General features: G+C 45.6%; 1 protein-coding gene across 4 annotated transcripts in view; it reads right to left on the reverse strand.

Moving 5' to 3' along the window:
* Positions 1–458: 458 nt before the first annotated feature.
* Cradd (CASP2 and RIPK1 domain containing adaptor with death domain) overlaps positions 459–18,223 on the reverse strand; it is a 148,426-nt gene continuing 130,661 nt past the window's right edge. For all 4 annotated transcript variants that reach the window (XM_051172795.1, XM_051172792.1, XM_051172793.1 and 1 more), the window contains exon 3: positions 459–866. In XM_051172795.1, coding sequence (XP_051028752.1) covers positions 565–866 — 302 coding nt within the window. In that variant the 3' untranslated portion in view covers positions 459–564. The remainder of the gene's footprint in view (positions 867–18,223) is intronic.

Consider the following 18,223-nt stretch of genomic DNA (forward strand, 5'->3'; position numbering starts at 1 on the left):
GGAAAGAGGCACATTCTAAACCACAATTCACTCTTTTATTGTCGTGATCATCATAAAGAGCTAGGTTCAGTTTCCAGGCAACGAAAGAGTGGGTGCTTTGTATGTAGGGCACCTGCATCAGTGTGGTAGTTTTTGGTTTGTTTGGTTTGTTGTTGGTGGTTTTTTTTGTTTGTTTGTTTTTTCCTGGACCTCTGGTAGAAGGCAACTGCACAGTTCAAAACCTCCAGTTACAACACTGTGATTTTCAAGTATTAAAGCCAGTGGATTGTTGAGCCAGAGTGGGTAATCTACTGCGAGATCTTGAATAGAATCCAGGTGTTTTCCTTTCAGCTAAGGATCACAGAAAAGAGAAGAGAAGAGAAGAGAGAGAGAAGAGAAGAGAAGAGAAGAGAAGAGGAGAGGAGAGGAGAGGAGAGAAGAGAAGAGAAGAGGAGAGGAGAGAAGAGGAGAGAAGAGGAGAAGAGAAGAGAAAACCCACTAACCCAAAACAAAGCCACCTGCTGAGTAAAGGCCTCAGCCTGTGTGAGTTGGGAACCCTTGCCTCAGCAAGCTGAGGGATGCGGGTCACTCCAGCACGTGCTCCAGGAGGGAGGGGTCCGCCTCCACAGCCTGGAGGCCCTTGTGTAAGCTCAGGAAGGTGGCCTGTTTCCCATAGCGCTGGCGCCAGCGGACGAAGGCCTCCACCACCTGCGACTGCACGTTGTGTGGATGGTTGGCCTTGCAGCGGTAGATGTCGGTCTGGGACAGCCCCAGAGACAGCACCACGGGCTCCCACTCCGGGCCTAGCTTCTGGGCCAGCTGGTTAATCTGCCGATCTGACGGGGAGCTGTTGAGAATGTGGGAGGGGATTCCGGCCGTCCAGTCACCTGAGGAGGAAAAGGGCGGGAAGGTGAATGAGGTGAGCACCTCCAGTTAGGGGGAGGACTTCAGAAGCGGGAGAGAAAGGAGCGACTATTCCTGGTCTTCTTGCACAGCGTGGTGCAATGGGCCGAACCGTGCTGTTTAGCATCTCTAAAAGTGTTCACTGTGGAAGATCTGAGAAAGGTGCTGAGCAGAGAAATCCATGAAAGGTCACTGATCTCCTCTTCCTTTTGTATACGGACAATCATGTATCATGTCATGCCCATCGATACACTGTTTCCTCTCAAGATTTTTTTTTTTTAATTCCTGTCTCTTGTCAGAAGCCAAATCAGCAGCTCTGGCTGAAAGCCCACACCCTTCCCATACCAGTCTGAGGGCTAGCAGTGTGCAGTTTTCCTTGAAGGACCGGCTTCGGGTGGGGGATGGGGGTGGGGGTCAGGGCCAAACCAACAGCCCCTCTTTCCTTGTGGCCTCAATATAAAACATCAACCAGCCTGGAGGTAGTGGCGCACACCTTTAATCCCAGCACTCAGGAGAGAGGCAGGCAGATCTGAGTACGAGGCCAGCCTGGTCTACAGAGAGAGTTTCAGTACAGCCAAAGCTATACAGAGAAACCCTGTCTAGGAGAAAAAAAAAAAAACATCACCGAGAAAATGTATAGCAGCAGGAACCCAGACCTCCACCCACCCACCACCCACCCCAGGTAAATAACAAGCCATAGAGGCAAGAGGTGATGGGAGAGGAAAGCAGAGGCCACCAGAGGTCTCATCATCCCAGCCACGCCCACCAGAGAACCGCAGAGTGTGTTCTGGGGAAAGCTTGACTTTGCTCTTCCCAAACAAGATTCCAATCTGCCTGAGTCTGCCTCCTATGCAGTGTGACAGGGAGCCGCTGCAGGTGTGCACTGCACACCCACAGAAGTTCCACTACTAGCTCTACAGAAGGGGTGTCTAACCTGGTGTGAGCAAGGAGGCAAAAGCTAAGCCCTGAACAAGAGAAAATGGGGTGAAGAGTGTGGTCCAGCCTCTTCTAAGGAATCTACGGAGTGCAAAGGCGGAGGAAGTGAAGGAGTGGGTGGTGCAGGCAGCAGAGCGCAGAGGTTGGGAGGGACTCCAAACAGCCAAGGTGACAGCACTGGCTGCAGGTTAGGTTCAGACGGTCGGTGCCATGGCAACTGCGTGACACTTGTTGCCCAGGTGCATCACACTGTAGCTCATGTACTTCACTGTCACCAGCCCCTGCTTCATTTTCCAATTGAACAAAAAGGCGAACGGTCCTGCAGGAAGAGCCTGGGTCCCACAGCCCTTGCCTCTGAACCCTGGACAGTTGAGTGCCAACACTGTACGGCAGTTACATGAGCCCTTTCAGTATTTGTCAGCTCTGCAATTGAAAGAGGACTGTGAGGCAATCTGAATAACGAAGATGCTACTGCTGTTCAATAAATCAACAGCAATGACTTTACTGTTTTTCATAAAAATATAAGTGATTTTATAACTTGCGCTCATGAAAAAATCCAAAAACCCATAAAAAGTATAAAGAAAAAAAGTCAAATCATCTACTGTCTCACCTGGATTCCCCCCCACCCCCCCTTATATACTGTGCTGGAAGGTAGCTAGATCTCAGTGATATTCAGAGTGCAGGAGAAGAGCTTTCATCTACCAATTGCTTTTAGTTTTGTCTGAAGATAGCAAGAAGGAGAAGAAAGAGAAGGAGGAGGAGGAGGAGGAGAAGATCCAAATGTCCTTGCAACCTGCAGTTAAATACTTAACACAACGATAAACAAAGAAAAAGATAAACACTACTTCAGGGGCTAGGGAAACAAACTATAACCCCCTTGCTGCGCCCCCTCCTCTCCTGCCCCCACACTGCTTGACTTTAGTTGCTTTTGTCACTTTTGTGTGGTGCCTAATATTTATGTTTCTGCAGTGATGGTCTACATCTCATGCCCACCCATGAGTGAAAGCAACAGGACGATGCCTCTAGCACTCAACAGTGCCCTTTCTGGTGTGTTGCGACTGCTTTTCAACTGCTCCTGTGTCTGTCACTTTGATTTGTGACAACTAGCCAGTTTCATCACAAGGTGACTTCACAGTCTCTGAGTTCTTTCAGGTCAAGACTGCCTATTGCCTCATTAGAACAACACCTTTATATTTAGAGGACCAATTACATATTATTTAACATTATGCTTTTGAATTATAAACATCGTTTTATGTTATATAAACAATTTTATTGCTCTTGCATATTTGCAAGTTTATAGACCTTGCTCCTATTTTGTGGGTGGTAATGTTGCTTTGGAGAATTCTGTTACCAACTTGGTTATCTAGCCTTTTGTGTAAGATGTTACTCAGCCTTCCAAAGAAATGAAATTCTGACATGTTACAGCATGGGCCTTGTGCTGAGTGAACGTAGCCTCTCGAAACAGGACAAACACTGTGGGTCCCATTCACAGAAGTAGCCAAGGCAGTCACACACATAGAGGCAGGAGGCAGCTGGCAGCTGGGGGCAGGAGGGAGGAGTGGGGCTGGCGTTTAATGGGAAGGGGTCTCTGGAGTCCTTTTCCTGCCTGACACTCAGCGAATGACAGACACTCTCTGTCTGTTACTTTATATGCTGCTGGTGATTTGGGGTCGCGGTTTATTTTTGCTTTTGACTGCTTTTCCCTTCAGTTGAGCAGATGCTAGGGAGGGACCATCAGTGACTATGGCCTTTTAAGCTTGTGATGCCTGCTCAATACAAAGTTACAGAGAGAGAGAGAGAGAGAGAGACAGACAGACAGACAGACAGACAGAGACGGAGACCTAAGATTTAGTATCAACTCCTGAGGATAGAATGCATTAGATCAGGCAAAGCTATAAATTAATCCACTGTGACCAGCTGGCCTTTGTGTAGTGTGCAGGATGGCCTTGGGTCACACTCGTACAGATGTGTTTTGTTTTGTTTTGTTTTGTTTTAATAATTTTTATTTAGTTTTATTTCATGTGCATTGGTATGTAGGTGTCAGGTACCTTGGAACTGTAGTTACAGACAGTTGTGAGTGCCATGTGGGTGCTGGGAATTGAACCCAGGTCCTTTGGAAGAGCAGACAGTGCTCTTAACCACTGAGCCATCTCTCCAGCCCTGCCCACCCCCCACCCTTTTTTTCATACAGATGTTTTGTATGTCAGCTAACACATCTATTTTGATATGGTGGGGAAAGTATATGTGGAAGTTCGAACCCCAGATTTCAAGGATTAATGCAGGTTCATTTAAATCCTTACTTTAAATTTAAAAAGACGAGTCAATTTCAAAAGCAAGTACAGAATGGTAAAATGGAAGCAAAACTGACACGGTCAAATAAAAATACAAAGTAAATATAAGAAGAAGACTCAGCGAGTACTGTGGACAGTACACATGCAGCAAAACGGTACCAGTAGGACCCACAGGCTAGAAGCCCAGATCTGCCCACAGGTGCACCTGGCACTCCAGCAGCACGCTGCATCAGGCCTGCCCAGAACCTCAACGGCCACCCTCACCCTGTGCCTTCCCAATTGCTAGGAACAGACCTCGCCCCACCTCAGCACACAAGGTCATCTGTCCTGAGATGATGTGCTCACCCTTGGTTATGAACCACCAGACTCCGCTGAAGAATGCCTGTTCCAGTGCCTAAGACACCAAATGAGAATTCAGTTCTGTTTCCGCTGGTAAAATGGTCTAACCTCGATACAGATCCTAAATCTTTCGTATAGTTTTAGAAGCTCATTTTCAGCGAAGCTAAAACTCACCGGTTTCCAAAGGCGCAACATAGACATGGAAACCCACCTACCACAACAGAGCCCGGATGAAGCAATCCCTTCCCACAACGGTCTCTTCTTTACCGCCTCCGTCCTGCACCCCCTCCACGTCCGTGGTCTCATGAGGGTCCCCCCTCACACCTCTCAGAAGCTTTCCCAGGCTCCAGGCTAAAAGCATCTTTGTAATGCCTGTTGGTTTAGAACCACACATCAATTTCTAAGTTTTATATAAGATGGCGGCTGCCACCCATGCTCTTACACACAGAGACATGTCTTCTACTTCTACTCCCCGCCCCCACGTCCCCCACCGGCCCCCCACACATCCCCGCTACTATATTTAGCCCTGACTAGGGACAAAGGAGAACCTGATGGATTGGGTGTGGCAGCACATGCCTATAACTCAGCAATTGGAAGGCAGAGGCAGGAGACCCAGAAGTTCAAAGTCATCCTAAGCCACACACATTGTTTTTGTTTTTGTTTTTTTGAGGCCAGCCTGGGCTATATGAGACCCTGTCTCAAGAAAATACAAAAAGAAGAAAAATGTGAAATGCTCTTTTCTGACATTTAATCATCACATTAAGGAGAAAAAGTTTCTCCAAGTCAAATTCCCAACTCACCATCTTTGCTGGAAGTATAATTTGCTTTCCAACAAATTAGTCCTGGTAAGATAGAGGTTTTCAGAATGAAGCAGGTTATGTCTGGCCAGCCTGCCCTTTCCACCCTGCCTTCTCCAACATGGGGCCACCTTGAACGAAACCCAAGATGGACTACAGGGATCAGAAGAAAAGTCAGGGCTGATGACCACAGCTTGAAGGAGAGGCATGGCTGCCTTGGAGCAAATTCTAGAAGAGTGAGCGAATCTGTGGCCAGGAATCTAAAGCAACAGGGAGCCTTTTAAATCTTAATGTCTTCCTATTTTAATTTCAGCTATTTTGTGCTATGATAGAAGATGCTGTGAATGGATATGAGTTCTTTATGATGATGGCCTAAAAAAAAAGACACACATCTCTGGAGAGTCTGATCATATACCAGCCCGCCAACTTACTGTGGCTATGAGCCATTGCTACTGCTTTAAAATAATATGTTTTGAAAAAGTATAACCTATTCAAGGTATGCAAATAATTTTCAGTATCATAGAGTCTTTTAATAATTTCAACACATCAGTGAGATAAAGAGAAAAGTCATCTTAAAAGCATGAAAATTACATTTGATGAAGATACCCATCTGTAATTTAAAATATATATGTAAAAATTCAGAATTTAAGCATATTTCTTGACTTGATAAAGCGTGATAATTATTTCAATAAACATTTTCTTTAGCCAGGAACCTTTAAATATATTCCCTTTAAGAATGGAAACAAGAGCCAGGCATGGTGGCGCACGCTTTTAATCCCAGCACTCGGGAGGCAGAGGCAGGTGAATCCCTGTGAGTTCAAGGCCAGCCTGGTCTACAAAGCGAGTCCAGGACAGGCAAGGATACACAGAGAAACCCTGTCTCGAAAAACTTAAAAAAAAAAAAAAAAAAAAAAGAATGGAAACAAGAGAGCCTAAGTGATGGTTCGAGGCAGGTACAGGTACACTCCACTGTACAAGGTACTCCTAAAAACCAGCAGGAGAAACAGGAGCCTCCACCAGAAAGGTGATTCAAATTAGAGGACTCAGAAAAGCAAGCACGTGAGAAGGTGCTAAAAGGCAGAACTTAAAGAAGCAAGAATACCACTTATAAGGCAATAAACAACTTTTTAAAAACCACCACTTATAAATACACCAAAGAATATGTATCAGGCAGAATAGTTCTCTGTGAAGGGGAGGGGAACAGGAACAGAAGTGAGTAACAAAGGAGCTTCTCCCATCAGCTAATGGAATACAGCACAGGTTGCATAAGCTGATGAGCACAGAGAACAGAACAGGGTAGGTACAGCAGAAGGGAGGAAGAAAGAGGAGAAAAGGAAGAAGAAGAAGAAAGGGAAGAAGGGCACACACACCAAGACCCACACTGCTAAGCAGCCATTCATGGTGCCCCTAGCAACAACTAGGTGGGATGCTATCTGCAGTGGGTGGGCTCGGTTGAGGGTGTTTCTGCTGGCAAGCTAGCCTACTGGACACTTCCAAGGACCTGCGTGAACTCTGGTCCTTGAGTGCAAACAATTGCAGAAAACATCTTTTGGCTGAAGAACTGACTTCTGGAAGAGGAAAAGAAAAAAGTACCTTGAAAAGCAAACCAATTAAAAACCTTTATTCTGACAGGCCACCACAAAGGACATCCCGTGTTCCTGGGGAAGCAGAAGGGTCAGCTATTTGATCACCCTGAAACCAATTTTCAGGAGGATGGCCTGAGAGTATACTCCAAAGACGAAGGCCATGCTCCAAAATCACCAACACATCCCACTTACTTGATTTGACCGTCAAGTCTGGGAAAGTAAAAAAGACTGCCATCAATAATTGAGTTTTCACTAAATTAACTGGGTAGGAGGTGGGGCAGACACGATCTGGGCCTGGGATGAGCAGGCCTGGGCAGTCCCTAAAGTGGAGCCCGCCACCAGGTAACCAGGTAGCTTGCTAAGTCACTTAGCATTTCCCAGGTTGCTCATTTGTGAAAGATAAAACGAGATGGCAACCAAGACTTTTTTTCCCCCTGCAGACCTTGTGATTTTTGAGTTCTCGTTAAACGAACCGCTAATCATTTAGCCCTGCTTCCCTTTGCATGCCTGCTAAAATAGAAGGGTGCCTTGCAGGCTTTTGAGAATGAGCTTTGTAAAATTATTTCTGCTTTGTAAAGACCACATACCTTCTAAAGGGAAACAAACAAACAAACAATAAAACAGTGAGATGACTACTTGGTACGATTTCTTTTTCAAGACTGTATAAAACATTTTAGAAGTTCTTGTGAAGCCATGTCTTCCACAGCCTCACAGGGACCTGAGCCAGCTCCAGCCCCACTTGTTTGTTATTTTTATCCTTCCTCGAACTCACAGCGATCCACCTGCCTCTGCCTCCCGAGTGCTGGGATTAAAGGTGTGCACCACCACCGCCCGGCTCTGTTTGTCATTTTTTTTTTCTTCCTTGAATTCTGCCCTCAGACCACAGCTTTACCACAGCTGTCCCCTTCCTGTGGGACACTTACTTGGTCAAGTGTGACTTCTCATCAAGCCATATTACCTGCAACAGCTTTCAGATTCAATCCCCACTTGCTCTGTGTTCTTCTTGTCCACCTCTCACCCACTCTCGATGGGTCGCTGCTTTCCCCTCCCTGGCCCTGCTTAGCGTGCCCTACACCGCCAACTTCTCGCTAGCAGGGAGCTCTGTCCACTTGCCCAGTGCTGCGCCTAGGTACCCAGAGCAATGCTCCGCATAAGGCAATCCCTTTCTAGACATTTCAAGATAAAGGAGTGAAGGCAAAAGGATGCTCTACCTCTGTTACAACACTCTTTCAGCTCTGCTCTCTACTCTACAGTGCTACTGAGCTCCCTGCATTCATGTGCTTAGCTGGGGGTGGGGGAGGCCCACCAAGTACTCCAGAGAGAGACAGAAGTGAGCAGCAACACTCATTCTACCTCAGGAACAACAAGAAAACTGCCAAGCCCGTGCAGAAAGTTCTTCACCCCTCTTAACTTTATAAAGAGAAATAAATAGAATTTCTTAATATGAAAAAAATTGTTTATTCAAAGTTCTGAATGCTTTCTCATTCGTATTCTTCCTTTTTGGGGGGGAGGGGAGTCTGGGTGTGCTGACACGGTTTATATCAGCTAGACACAAGCTAAAGTCATCTGAGTGGATGGGACCTCAATCCGAAAATGCCTCCATAAGATATGGCTGTAGGCAAGCCTGTGGGGCATCTTCTTAATTAGGAAGGATGCTCCCTGAGGAAGGAGAATCCAACTCATTGTCTGTGGTACCAGTCCTGGCAGGTGGTCCCGGGTACCCCAAAAAGCAGGCTGAGCACGCCATGAGGAGCAAGCCAGTAAACAGCACCTACCCTTGGCCTCTGCGTCAGCTCCTGTCTCTAGGTTCCTGCCCTGACTTCCTTGCTAGTGAACAGTGCTGTGGAAGATTAAGCCAAGCAAACCCCTTCTCCCACCTCTAGCTGCTTTTGGTTACTGAGTACGTTTATAAAAATTAATATTGATTTTTAAACTTTAAATTAGCACATATCATATAATTCTATCCTAAACCATCTCCTGTAGTCTATAACAACATCTCCTGTACTCTGCAACTAAGCTCCTAAAGGCTGTAACTATAGTTCATATAGTCTATAACTACATCTCCTGTAGTCCGTAACTACAGCGCCTATAGTTTATAAGTACAGATCTTATAGTCTGTTACTACAGCTCCTATAGGCCGTAATTAAGCTCCTGTAGATAGCACCTATAGTTTATAAGTACAGATCTTATAGTCTGTAATACAGCCCCTAACTGTCCTTTTATGAGAGCATCCCCCTCCTCTTCATCCACTCATCCTTCCATGCTTAGAAAGATATTCTCTTAAGGATGATGACACTTTGTGAGGTTTTCTTTGTCCTCTCACTTTTCAATGTAGTGTGGGTTCCTCTAAATGCACATGCAGAATTGTTATGGTAAAGTCATGAGAAATGAAATGAATGAGAAATAACAGTTGGCCTTCTATCATTCAGCCTTGAGACTCTTGGGTGCTGGAAAAAATAAGGATGTTTTTATATCACTCTAGAGAAGGGAGGAGAGTGCGATGGAGACACTGTCAGGTCACGATCACTACAAGCTGCTGGAAGTAGTGCCCAGGAAAATGCTGAGTCTGGTGTTTGTGCTTGCAGATTTGGCAAGAACTACAGATGCTTTGGGCCAGCCAGGCAAATTGAACTGGGTATGCAAGAAATATGCATTTCTGGGTAGTTTTTTTTTTTTTTTCCAATTTAAACCAAACCAAACCAAAACCCAAAAACCAAACCAACCAAACAAAACAAAACAAAAACAAAAACAAACTCCTGCTCAGAAAAATTACTGCTATAGATCTGACAACCTACCTCACCCCCATCAAATGTGCAGCTGCTTCCTGGGTGCTCTTTGGCATAAGGAGTTGGTTTTTCTTCTCATAAAAACATGCACACTACAGTTCAGAGGTAAAAATCAAATAAATGTAAAAGTAAGAATAGTGACCTCTAATAAGAGCCATTGTAACACTTGCCACACGGGACAGCACTGGGGACTGATAATTCTTTTGGGAGACCAGGAAAAAAATAGTTTTTTATCTTCATAATCGGAGGAGAAAGTGAACATTAGGTGAGTGAAATATTTGAATAAATAACAGCACTATGTTCAGCTTTATATTAACCATCATAAACTTATTTTTATACTATTTTAGGAAAGAGGAGATCATAAAGACAAAAATGCTACACCCCCAAGGGAGCCAATGTGACCCTGCCTCTAATATTTCTAAGTCACGGCCCCAGTGGCAGACTTGCTTGGTTTGTCAAAACACGTTCCTTAAAACTACATTTGAGACTTAAAGATAGAGTGCAGCTGCTGAGAGACTAAGGACCTGTTGTGTCCCTGGAGTGCAGGGATGACCGACAGACACTCTAATGCTGCTATCCACACTGCTGGCTGGTCTGCAGGCAGTGCACTACCTCAGCTGCTCATGACGTCCACCGTGCTCCTTCTTAGGAAAGCTGCAGAAGACACTAAAGATTCCTGAATGTGGAAGTTATGTCGTTTGGACATAGGGATCTGAGTTTTCCTCTTTTTCAAATTAGAAAAATTGTATCACTTTTGCATTAATGACTATTCTCCAAATTTAAAAAAATGTTTAATGTCTTTCTTTGGCCTTATTTTAACATTCAGAATGAAATATGTCAACTTGATGACTGATACCCAATCTAAAGAAAACGAGCTGGCCCCGTAGCACTGGGTAGTATCTCTGTTGCTGATTTTCAGGCAGCCGCGATGAGAGAGCTGGCTTGAGAAATCACACCATTATATTTTATGGAACAACTCCTATGGATTTGACACTTTCCCTATTAGTCTGCAGCCTCCTAAAGGAAGGGAAGGACCATGGGCAAAGCTGAGAACACCATCAACTTCAGGCATCAAAGCCCATTTCGTTGATGGAGCTCAGCTGGGTTGGGTCACCTGGAAGACGACTGTAGTGGGGGGTGGGGTATGAAGGCCACGTATAGTGCTAGCTCCCTCACAGGGGTGACGTAACACCAATCCTAAAAGCGAAACCCTCAGTTCTTGTACCAGCAAGCCAGAGAGAGAGAGAGAGACAGACAGACAGACAGACAGACAGACAGATAGAGAGACAGACAGACAGACAGACAGAGACAGAGACAGAGAGACAGAGAGACAGAGAGACAGAGAGACAGAGAGAGGCCTGTCCCCACCTCTTTTGTTTTTTTTTTTTTCTGAGACAGGGCCTTACTACACAGCACAGGCCATCCATCGGGCTCTCCCTGCCTCGGCCTCCTGGTTGCTGGGTTTTGGGCAGTGGCCTACCCCGTCTCACAATGTGCTACCTTCTTAAAGCAGGAAGGGCCAGTGATATTGTGATGAAATGATAACAGCCAGATTTACCTTGTTTAGGGATAAATGTAATAGACTATCCTAAGGTTTTGTTTAAACAGACAATCACGGAGGTATTGGATATTCTCAACCTGGCTTAAATGCAGCCCCAAAAGGGAAGGGTTCAGGTTTGGGTTGAGTTGTTGCTGTTGTTGTTTGGGGTTTGTTGTTGTTTGTTTTGGTTTTTTAAGACAGGGTTTCTCTGTGTAGTCCTGGCTGTCCTGGACTCACTCTGTACACAGGGCTGGCCTTACATTCACAGTGATCCCCCTCCTTCTGCCTCCTGCGTGCTAGGATTAAAGGCGTGTGCCACCACACCTGGCTGGGTTCAGGTTTTCTTAAAAGATCCATTTTCTTTTATGTGTATGAGGACTTGAGAGCCATCTCAGTTCCGTTAAGGCCTGGGTTTGGAGTCAGGTACCATGAAGAGCCAGAGCGTCCACAGTGGCCCAACAGCCTGCTGCTCCCAAACCAGCGGACAGAGGGTGGCGAGCAAAGCCTAAAGGCTGCGGCACACGTCACCTCGGGGCAGAGGCGTGTGGCAGGTGCTGTGGTTAGCTAAAATGCTAACTGGGCCATGTTCCTCTCATTCACAGCTCAGACCCTACACGGTGTCTGGTCAATAGCAGCTCCTACTGAGATAGCTTTAGAGTTTAGGGGTCTTTGTTCTGTTTTTAAGGAAACTACTTCTGAGGCAGTTGCAATGGGTTCTCCCTCAAATCTCATGCAGTGTATAACTGGCCTGATGAAGTGCGGGACATGCCAGGCAGCGGGGACCAAGCACACTGGAGAACCCCAGTTGGCTGTGGAACCTTGTGGTTCTTGATAAGCTTGCACTTTTCCAGGCTTCGCAGGATCTCAATTTTGTGAGTAAAATTACTTCTGTGATCTTTTTAACCACTAGTCGAGGCATAGCTCATTTAACATGCAATGCAAGGATGGGATGCATCAGCCCAGCATACTCTCCTGGAGGCCGACTGCAGAGCAGGGGGCCTGTTTAAGGCACTAATGATAGACGACCAGGCAAATCGAGCTGCTTAGGACACTGCTTAGGGCCTGTCCTGAGCATCACAGGCTTGAATGCCACTGTCTAGCCAAACCCACGCATCACAGTGAAGTGGAAATAAGACAACTAAAGTCACTTGCTTACTCCAGCCATTAGCGAACGGCAGAGCTCAAGTGCCATGGAGCTGTTGCCTGTCCCAGCAGGCAGCTGTGCATGCAACAGCTGCAGAGAGCTTCACAGACCATCCATGAAGAGAAGGGGTGAATCTCTCCTGACCTCTCCTATGTTTTTTTTGTTTGTTTGTTTGTTTTGGGGGGGGTGTTCTAGACAGGGTTTCTCTGTGTGGCCTTGGCTGTCCTGGACTCGCTTTGTAGACCAGGCTGGCCTCGAACTCACAGCGATCCACCTGCCTCAGCCTCCCGAGTGCTGGGATTAAAGGCGTGCGCCACCACGCCCGGCTCTCCTATGTTTTTAACCAAGAATTTCTTTCGAATGATACGGATGTATTAGAGGCCCGTGCATTTATATGAGCAGCTGAGAGAAAGGTTTAATGGAGTCCCCTTCCCAATGGGTCACCTTGTTTTATTTTAACTGTGGCTTAGGACCCATGAAATTGACTTTGTTTCCTCGTAACTGACAGCGGGCAGAGGTCTGCTTAGCACTGTAAGCACTGCATCTTCAGTCCTCCTAATTCCTCAGCCGTTAGCTAAAACCATCTCCTCAGAGAAGCCCTGTGGAACTCTCGGAAGCAGAAGCAGCCGGGCCCTACTCCAGACGGCAAATTTGGGAGAGAGAGGGAGGTGCCACAGAGATGCTTTTCTATGGCAAATCTGAGACACTGCCACTTCCAGCTCCCCCATTGGAGCAGGAGCCCTAGGGCCCAGGAGAAGAAGGGCCTCCTACTGAAATGCTTCCCGGCATAGGGTGAGTGCTCAATTAAGTAAGTGTTGAAAGGAATCCTTTAGGGAGCCTATGAAAGACCTGACCCTGAACGCATATAAAAGAGACCATCTACCGGAGGCTGCACTTCAGAGGAGTGGAAGGAATTTGGCTTGTTTTGCTCAAATACACTGAGGACTCAGTAGGAAATTCCATAAAATCCCGTATTTGTGGCTTTGCTGGTTAGCTGATGTTATCTGAGTGCTGGTCACCTTGTGCTTGCGTGGGGGATCCTACAAGGCATCAGTGCAGTGTCTGGCTCCTGGAGTAGCCATAGGAAGAAAACATGTCGCAGTGCTCTGGACTCAGTGGTACAGTTTGCACATAGCACACACAGGCCCTCCATTCAATCCCAGGTCCATAACACAAAGTAACTTCAAAGGCCCATTTTCACCCCAGGAAGCACTGATTAAACACTGTGGTCTTGTCCTAGGGATTGGGGCCTGAATTGTCTTTACTTGGTCTCTGGGATGACATGAAAAAAAGGCTGAAATATAAGAAATAAGGTCTAGAATTTTCTTCTTTCTTGTAGCCTTTGGACTCAAATAACATCATTTTGCATACATGGTTTTTCAATAAACTTGAGAACAACAGTATGGAAATGTTTCAAATGTTAGATTAGTCTCAAAGGCCAGTTGATGAAATAAAAATATGTTTCCTTACCACAGACACATCTTTCTGCTCCCAATCAAAACCTCGGCATATCTTATGAATAGAAACTGAACAAGCTGATTTTAAAACAGAAAAGGGAATGTAAAGAACCAAACAGCCAAAAATATTTTTGAAAGAAAACAAAGTTGGACAAATTTCTTTACCTACTTTCAAGCCTTTATGAACTAAAGCTATAGAATTGAAAAGCAGATATTCTCAAAAAAGATAGGCAATAATCAATGGTATATCCACACAAAAGTACAAATACAAGTCATGGGAGAAGGAACAAATGAAGTTCAACTAATTGACTGTCCACATCCACACACACATAGGAGAGAACTCCAACTCACTAAGGGAAAACCTAAACAAACAAAATCAGTAAACTCAGCCTGGCTAGTGCAGTGGTTTGGATGAGAATGGCCCCATAGGCTCATGTATTTGAATACTTGGTCCCAGCTGGTGGAACTGCTTAGGAAGGACTAGGAGGTGTGGCCTTGTTGGAGAAGATATGTCACTGGGGATGGGCTCTGAGATTCCAGAAGTCCACACCATTCCACCACTCCTAGCTGGGGCTCTCTCTTTCCCTCTCCCTCCTTTTCCATCTCCCTCCTCCCCACGCCACTCATGCTTGTGAGCCTGTTGCATCCCAGCTGCTGCTCCAGCACTGTGCTTGTGTGCCTGTTGCCATGCTCCCCACTATGATGGTCATGAAACCACTAGCCCCTAATTAAATGCTTTCCTTTCCAACTTGCCTTGGTCATGGTGTTCTGTCACAGCAACAGAACCATATTCTTAAGACAAGCAGACTGAGCAGAAATGATATCAAAGCACTATCCATAAAAGAGACTGATAAACTAAACATTGGTCTAAGTTTAGAATGCTGTGCTTTGAAAAATAAGACACAGCCGGAAGTCCAGATGCAGCCACAGAGTGCTCGCCAGCACACAGGGCCTGGGCCTATTCCAAGCACCAGAGAAACACAACAGCACACGGCAAACCACAGGCTGGCAGGAAATATTTGTAAAGCATCTCTTTCCATATACACATTTTACAAAGGACTCATACGCAACTTGTACTAACAATTCTCAGAGCTTAATAGAAAAACAGCCCCATTTTTATTTGTTGTCTTGTTTGTTTGTTTATTGGTTTCTCTAGACAGGGTCTCTCTGTGTAGCCCTGACTGTCCAGGACTCACTCTATAGACCAGGCTGGCCTTAGACTCAGAGATCCGCCTGCCTCTGCTTCCAGAGTGCTGAGGTTAAAAAAAAAAAAAAAAACCAAAAAACAAACAAACAAACAAAAACACTACCCAGCTATTTTTTAATTTTTGTATTGAAATAGAATTATATCATTCCCCCCCCCCCCTTTTTCTCCCTCCAGCTCTTCAAGGACATATTCCCTTGAACTCCTCCCACATTCCCCCACTCTCAAGTTGACAGCCTCCTTTTCTTTGGTTATATTTGTTACATGTGCAGAATCTGTTGCTCCCGTGTTTGTTGTTTGTACGCGTATGGTTTCTACACTGGACAAGTAAGAGGGCTAATCCCTGGGAGAAGCTAACTCCACTCCCAGCAGTCAGCAGTCACCTGGAGTTCTTTGTCTAGGGGGTGGAATCCTGTAGAATTTTCCCTTTTTCCAAAACCTCATGTCTATGGGCACTGCCATTGTTCCAGTCTCATTTATGCATCTATTTCTAGGAGAGACTGCTTCACAGCGGACTTCCCGGTGTTCTGGCTTTTACGATCAGCTGTGACGAGTACAGCTGTGGGTTTCTGTGCCCGTCTCCCTTTGCTGTAAATTGAGGCTTTTTAGACAACGGGTGGCAGCTACATTTATTTGTGGGTAAAAGGATATGATTTAGGATGCAGGAGGAAGTATGCTGGTCTAGCGAGGTGGCAGCGGCAGATTCCTTTCTGAGATGTACAGCCTTTCCGTCTCGGAGAATTTCAGATGTTTCCAATACCAGGCATAATTGCTTCTCCCTGCTGAGTGGGCCTTAGTTCCAATTAGACAGCTGTTGGTTTCCACAGACATGGGGATGCCACTACTGCATCTGCATGCACATCTCACCATGCTGGCCATTGCAGTAGTTCAAAGGCGATGGAGCTGGAGAGGACTGTTCAATTATTTCCCTTCCTTGGCAGCTTGCAGAGTATTTTCTGGAACCATGAAAGATAGACTGAAAGAGGCTTTCAGGTGAGATCCAGCTTGAGCCATTTGAGTCATATGTCCTAAGTATACGATGTAAGATGGTCACGTTTAGAAAGTGGACAAGGGAGGCAGAGGCAGGCGGATCGCTGTGAGTTCGAGGCCAGCCTGGTCTACAGAGTGAGTCCAGGACAGCCAGGGCTACACAGAGAAACCCTGTCTCGAAAAACAAACAAACAAACAAATAAATAACAAAAGTATTGACCAGATACTTCCAATGAAGATATGGAGTGGTGAATAGATACACAAAAAGGCACTGTGCATGAGTCATTAGGGCAATGCAAATTAAAACCATGGTTGAGTACCATTCAACCATTCAGATGAATATGGCTGCCAGGCACAGAGGAAAAGTGCTTTCAGGTCCTGCTTGCATGAGGGTCCAATATGGTCACAGACACAGAGGTAGAGTAGTGCTTGCCTTCCATGGAAAGTGGAATGACATTGCCAGGTGCAGTCTCAGCTATATAACATGGATAGGTACTGGGCTGTGTTTAGTTAACGATGGCAAATTGTGTAGGTTTCATGTTGTGTTCATAGTACATTGGAAAATAAGTTGAAATTAAGGAGAAGTATATGCAATGTTGGCAGGGTCATGGAGCAGCTGCGCTCTTACTGGGGGCTCATTAAATGGGAAAGTTACTCTAAAAACAACCTGACAGTTTTTCTTTCTTTCCTTCTTTCTTTCTTTCTTTCTTTCTTTCTTTATTTCTTTTTTTAAAGATTTACTTATTTATTATGTATGTAGATCTCATTATAGATGGTTGTGAGCCAACATGTGGTCGCTGGGAATTGAACTCATGACCTTTGGAAGAGCAGTCTTAACCTTTGAGCTACCTCTCCAGCCCACCTGACAGTTTCTTAATAAGCTAAATATATTCCAAGCCTTTGTTCCTCTAACCACACTTCTAGGTATTTACCAGAGAAAAGTAACCTCTGCTCACACAATGACACGCACAAAGGTGCTCTCAGCAGCTTCGTCCATAACAGCTGCAACATAATTTACAATTTTCTCAACATTCCGATGGGTAAGCAATGTATGGTCTATCTGTGGAATATTGCTGTCTAATAAAATGAATAAAATACATACATACTTCAACCTGAATGAGTCTAAAAAGAATTATGCTAAATGAAAGAAGCCAGAAAAGTGACAGGGGTGAGGGGGGTGTAGGACTCCACTTGTGTGAACGCAGGAAACAAAATGCATGAATAATGACAGAAAGCCGAGCCCTGTCTTACCAAGTCTGGGGTGATGAGAAGGAATTAAAACGGGCCATGAGAAAACTTTCATGATATCGTCATCCTGACTGTGGAGATGGTGTAACCCTGTGTTAAAACGGGTCGAGCCCACTGTTGTTTTTTGAGGCAGGGCCTCGCACAGTCTCGGCTGGCCTCAGACCTGCCTTGTAGCTGAGGTTGGCTCTGCGTTCTGGCCCTTTCTGTGATAAACCATGGGTATGTGCCACCATATCCAGCATAGCCTATCAAATTTTACACAGCTTATTTTATTCCAATTATACCTCAAAGAAACTGACTTTTTCCTTTAAAGTGCTCAGACATCATCGTTTCCCACTTGACCCCAACCTTGCCTCACTGTGTCAGAGCATCTTCCCAGACTCTCCCATGGTGCTTTTTCTTGGCCCCACTGCAATCTTCATCACTGTGTATAATTTCCATCTAGTTACTTTTATGGATTGTGCTTGCAAAACCTCCCATGCCCTTCTGTTTCCGATTTGAGGAAGTGGGGTTTGGCCTGGCTTAACTGCCCCACCTGACAGTTAGTACCTGGAGGGCTAGAAAGCCTCTGGCCCAGGACTGCGGCTCACAGGACGGGCTGCCACTTTGGAACAGTTCTCTCTCTAGTGACCCCTCTGCTGGGTCCTCACAGGCAGCTGGGAAAGGGCTGTCGGCCATACAGTCTCATCCTTGGGACCCACGGGGATCGCTCAAAATCAAGTGCTACAGAAGTATCTCTTTTGTCCAGTTCTAAAACATCCCCCACTTGAAAAGCATCTTTCAAAGCAGCAGAAACACACCCAGAGGCCTCTGGGAGCCGCGGGCATAACTTTGAAAATGTAAAAGGCATTAAACATTTAGAAGAGCCATAGATCACAGTGAACCCCTGGTTCTGGCCATCTCTCTGAGGAGCGCTTCCAGAGGCTGCAGCACTTTCAAATAATATCATGTGCTCCGGCTTCAGCCTTGGCCACTTTTCCCTTAGAACAACAAAAAGAATCACGCCAGCTATTAAAGGCAGTC

Source organism: Acomys russatus, chromosome 31 (assembly GCF_903995435.1).
Source record: "Acomys russatus chromosome 31, mAcoRus1.1, whole genome shotgun sequence".
Taxonomy (NCBI): Eukaryota; Metazoa; Chordata; class Mammalia; order Rodentia; family Muridae; genus Acomys; species Acomys russatus.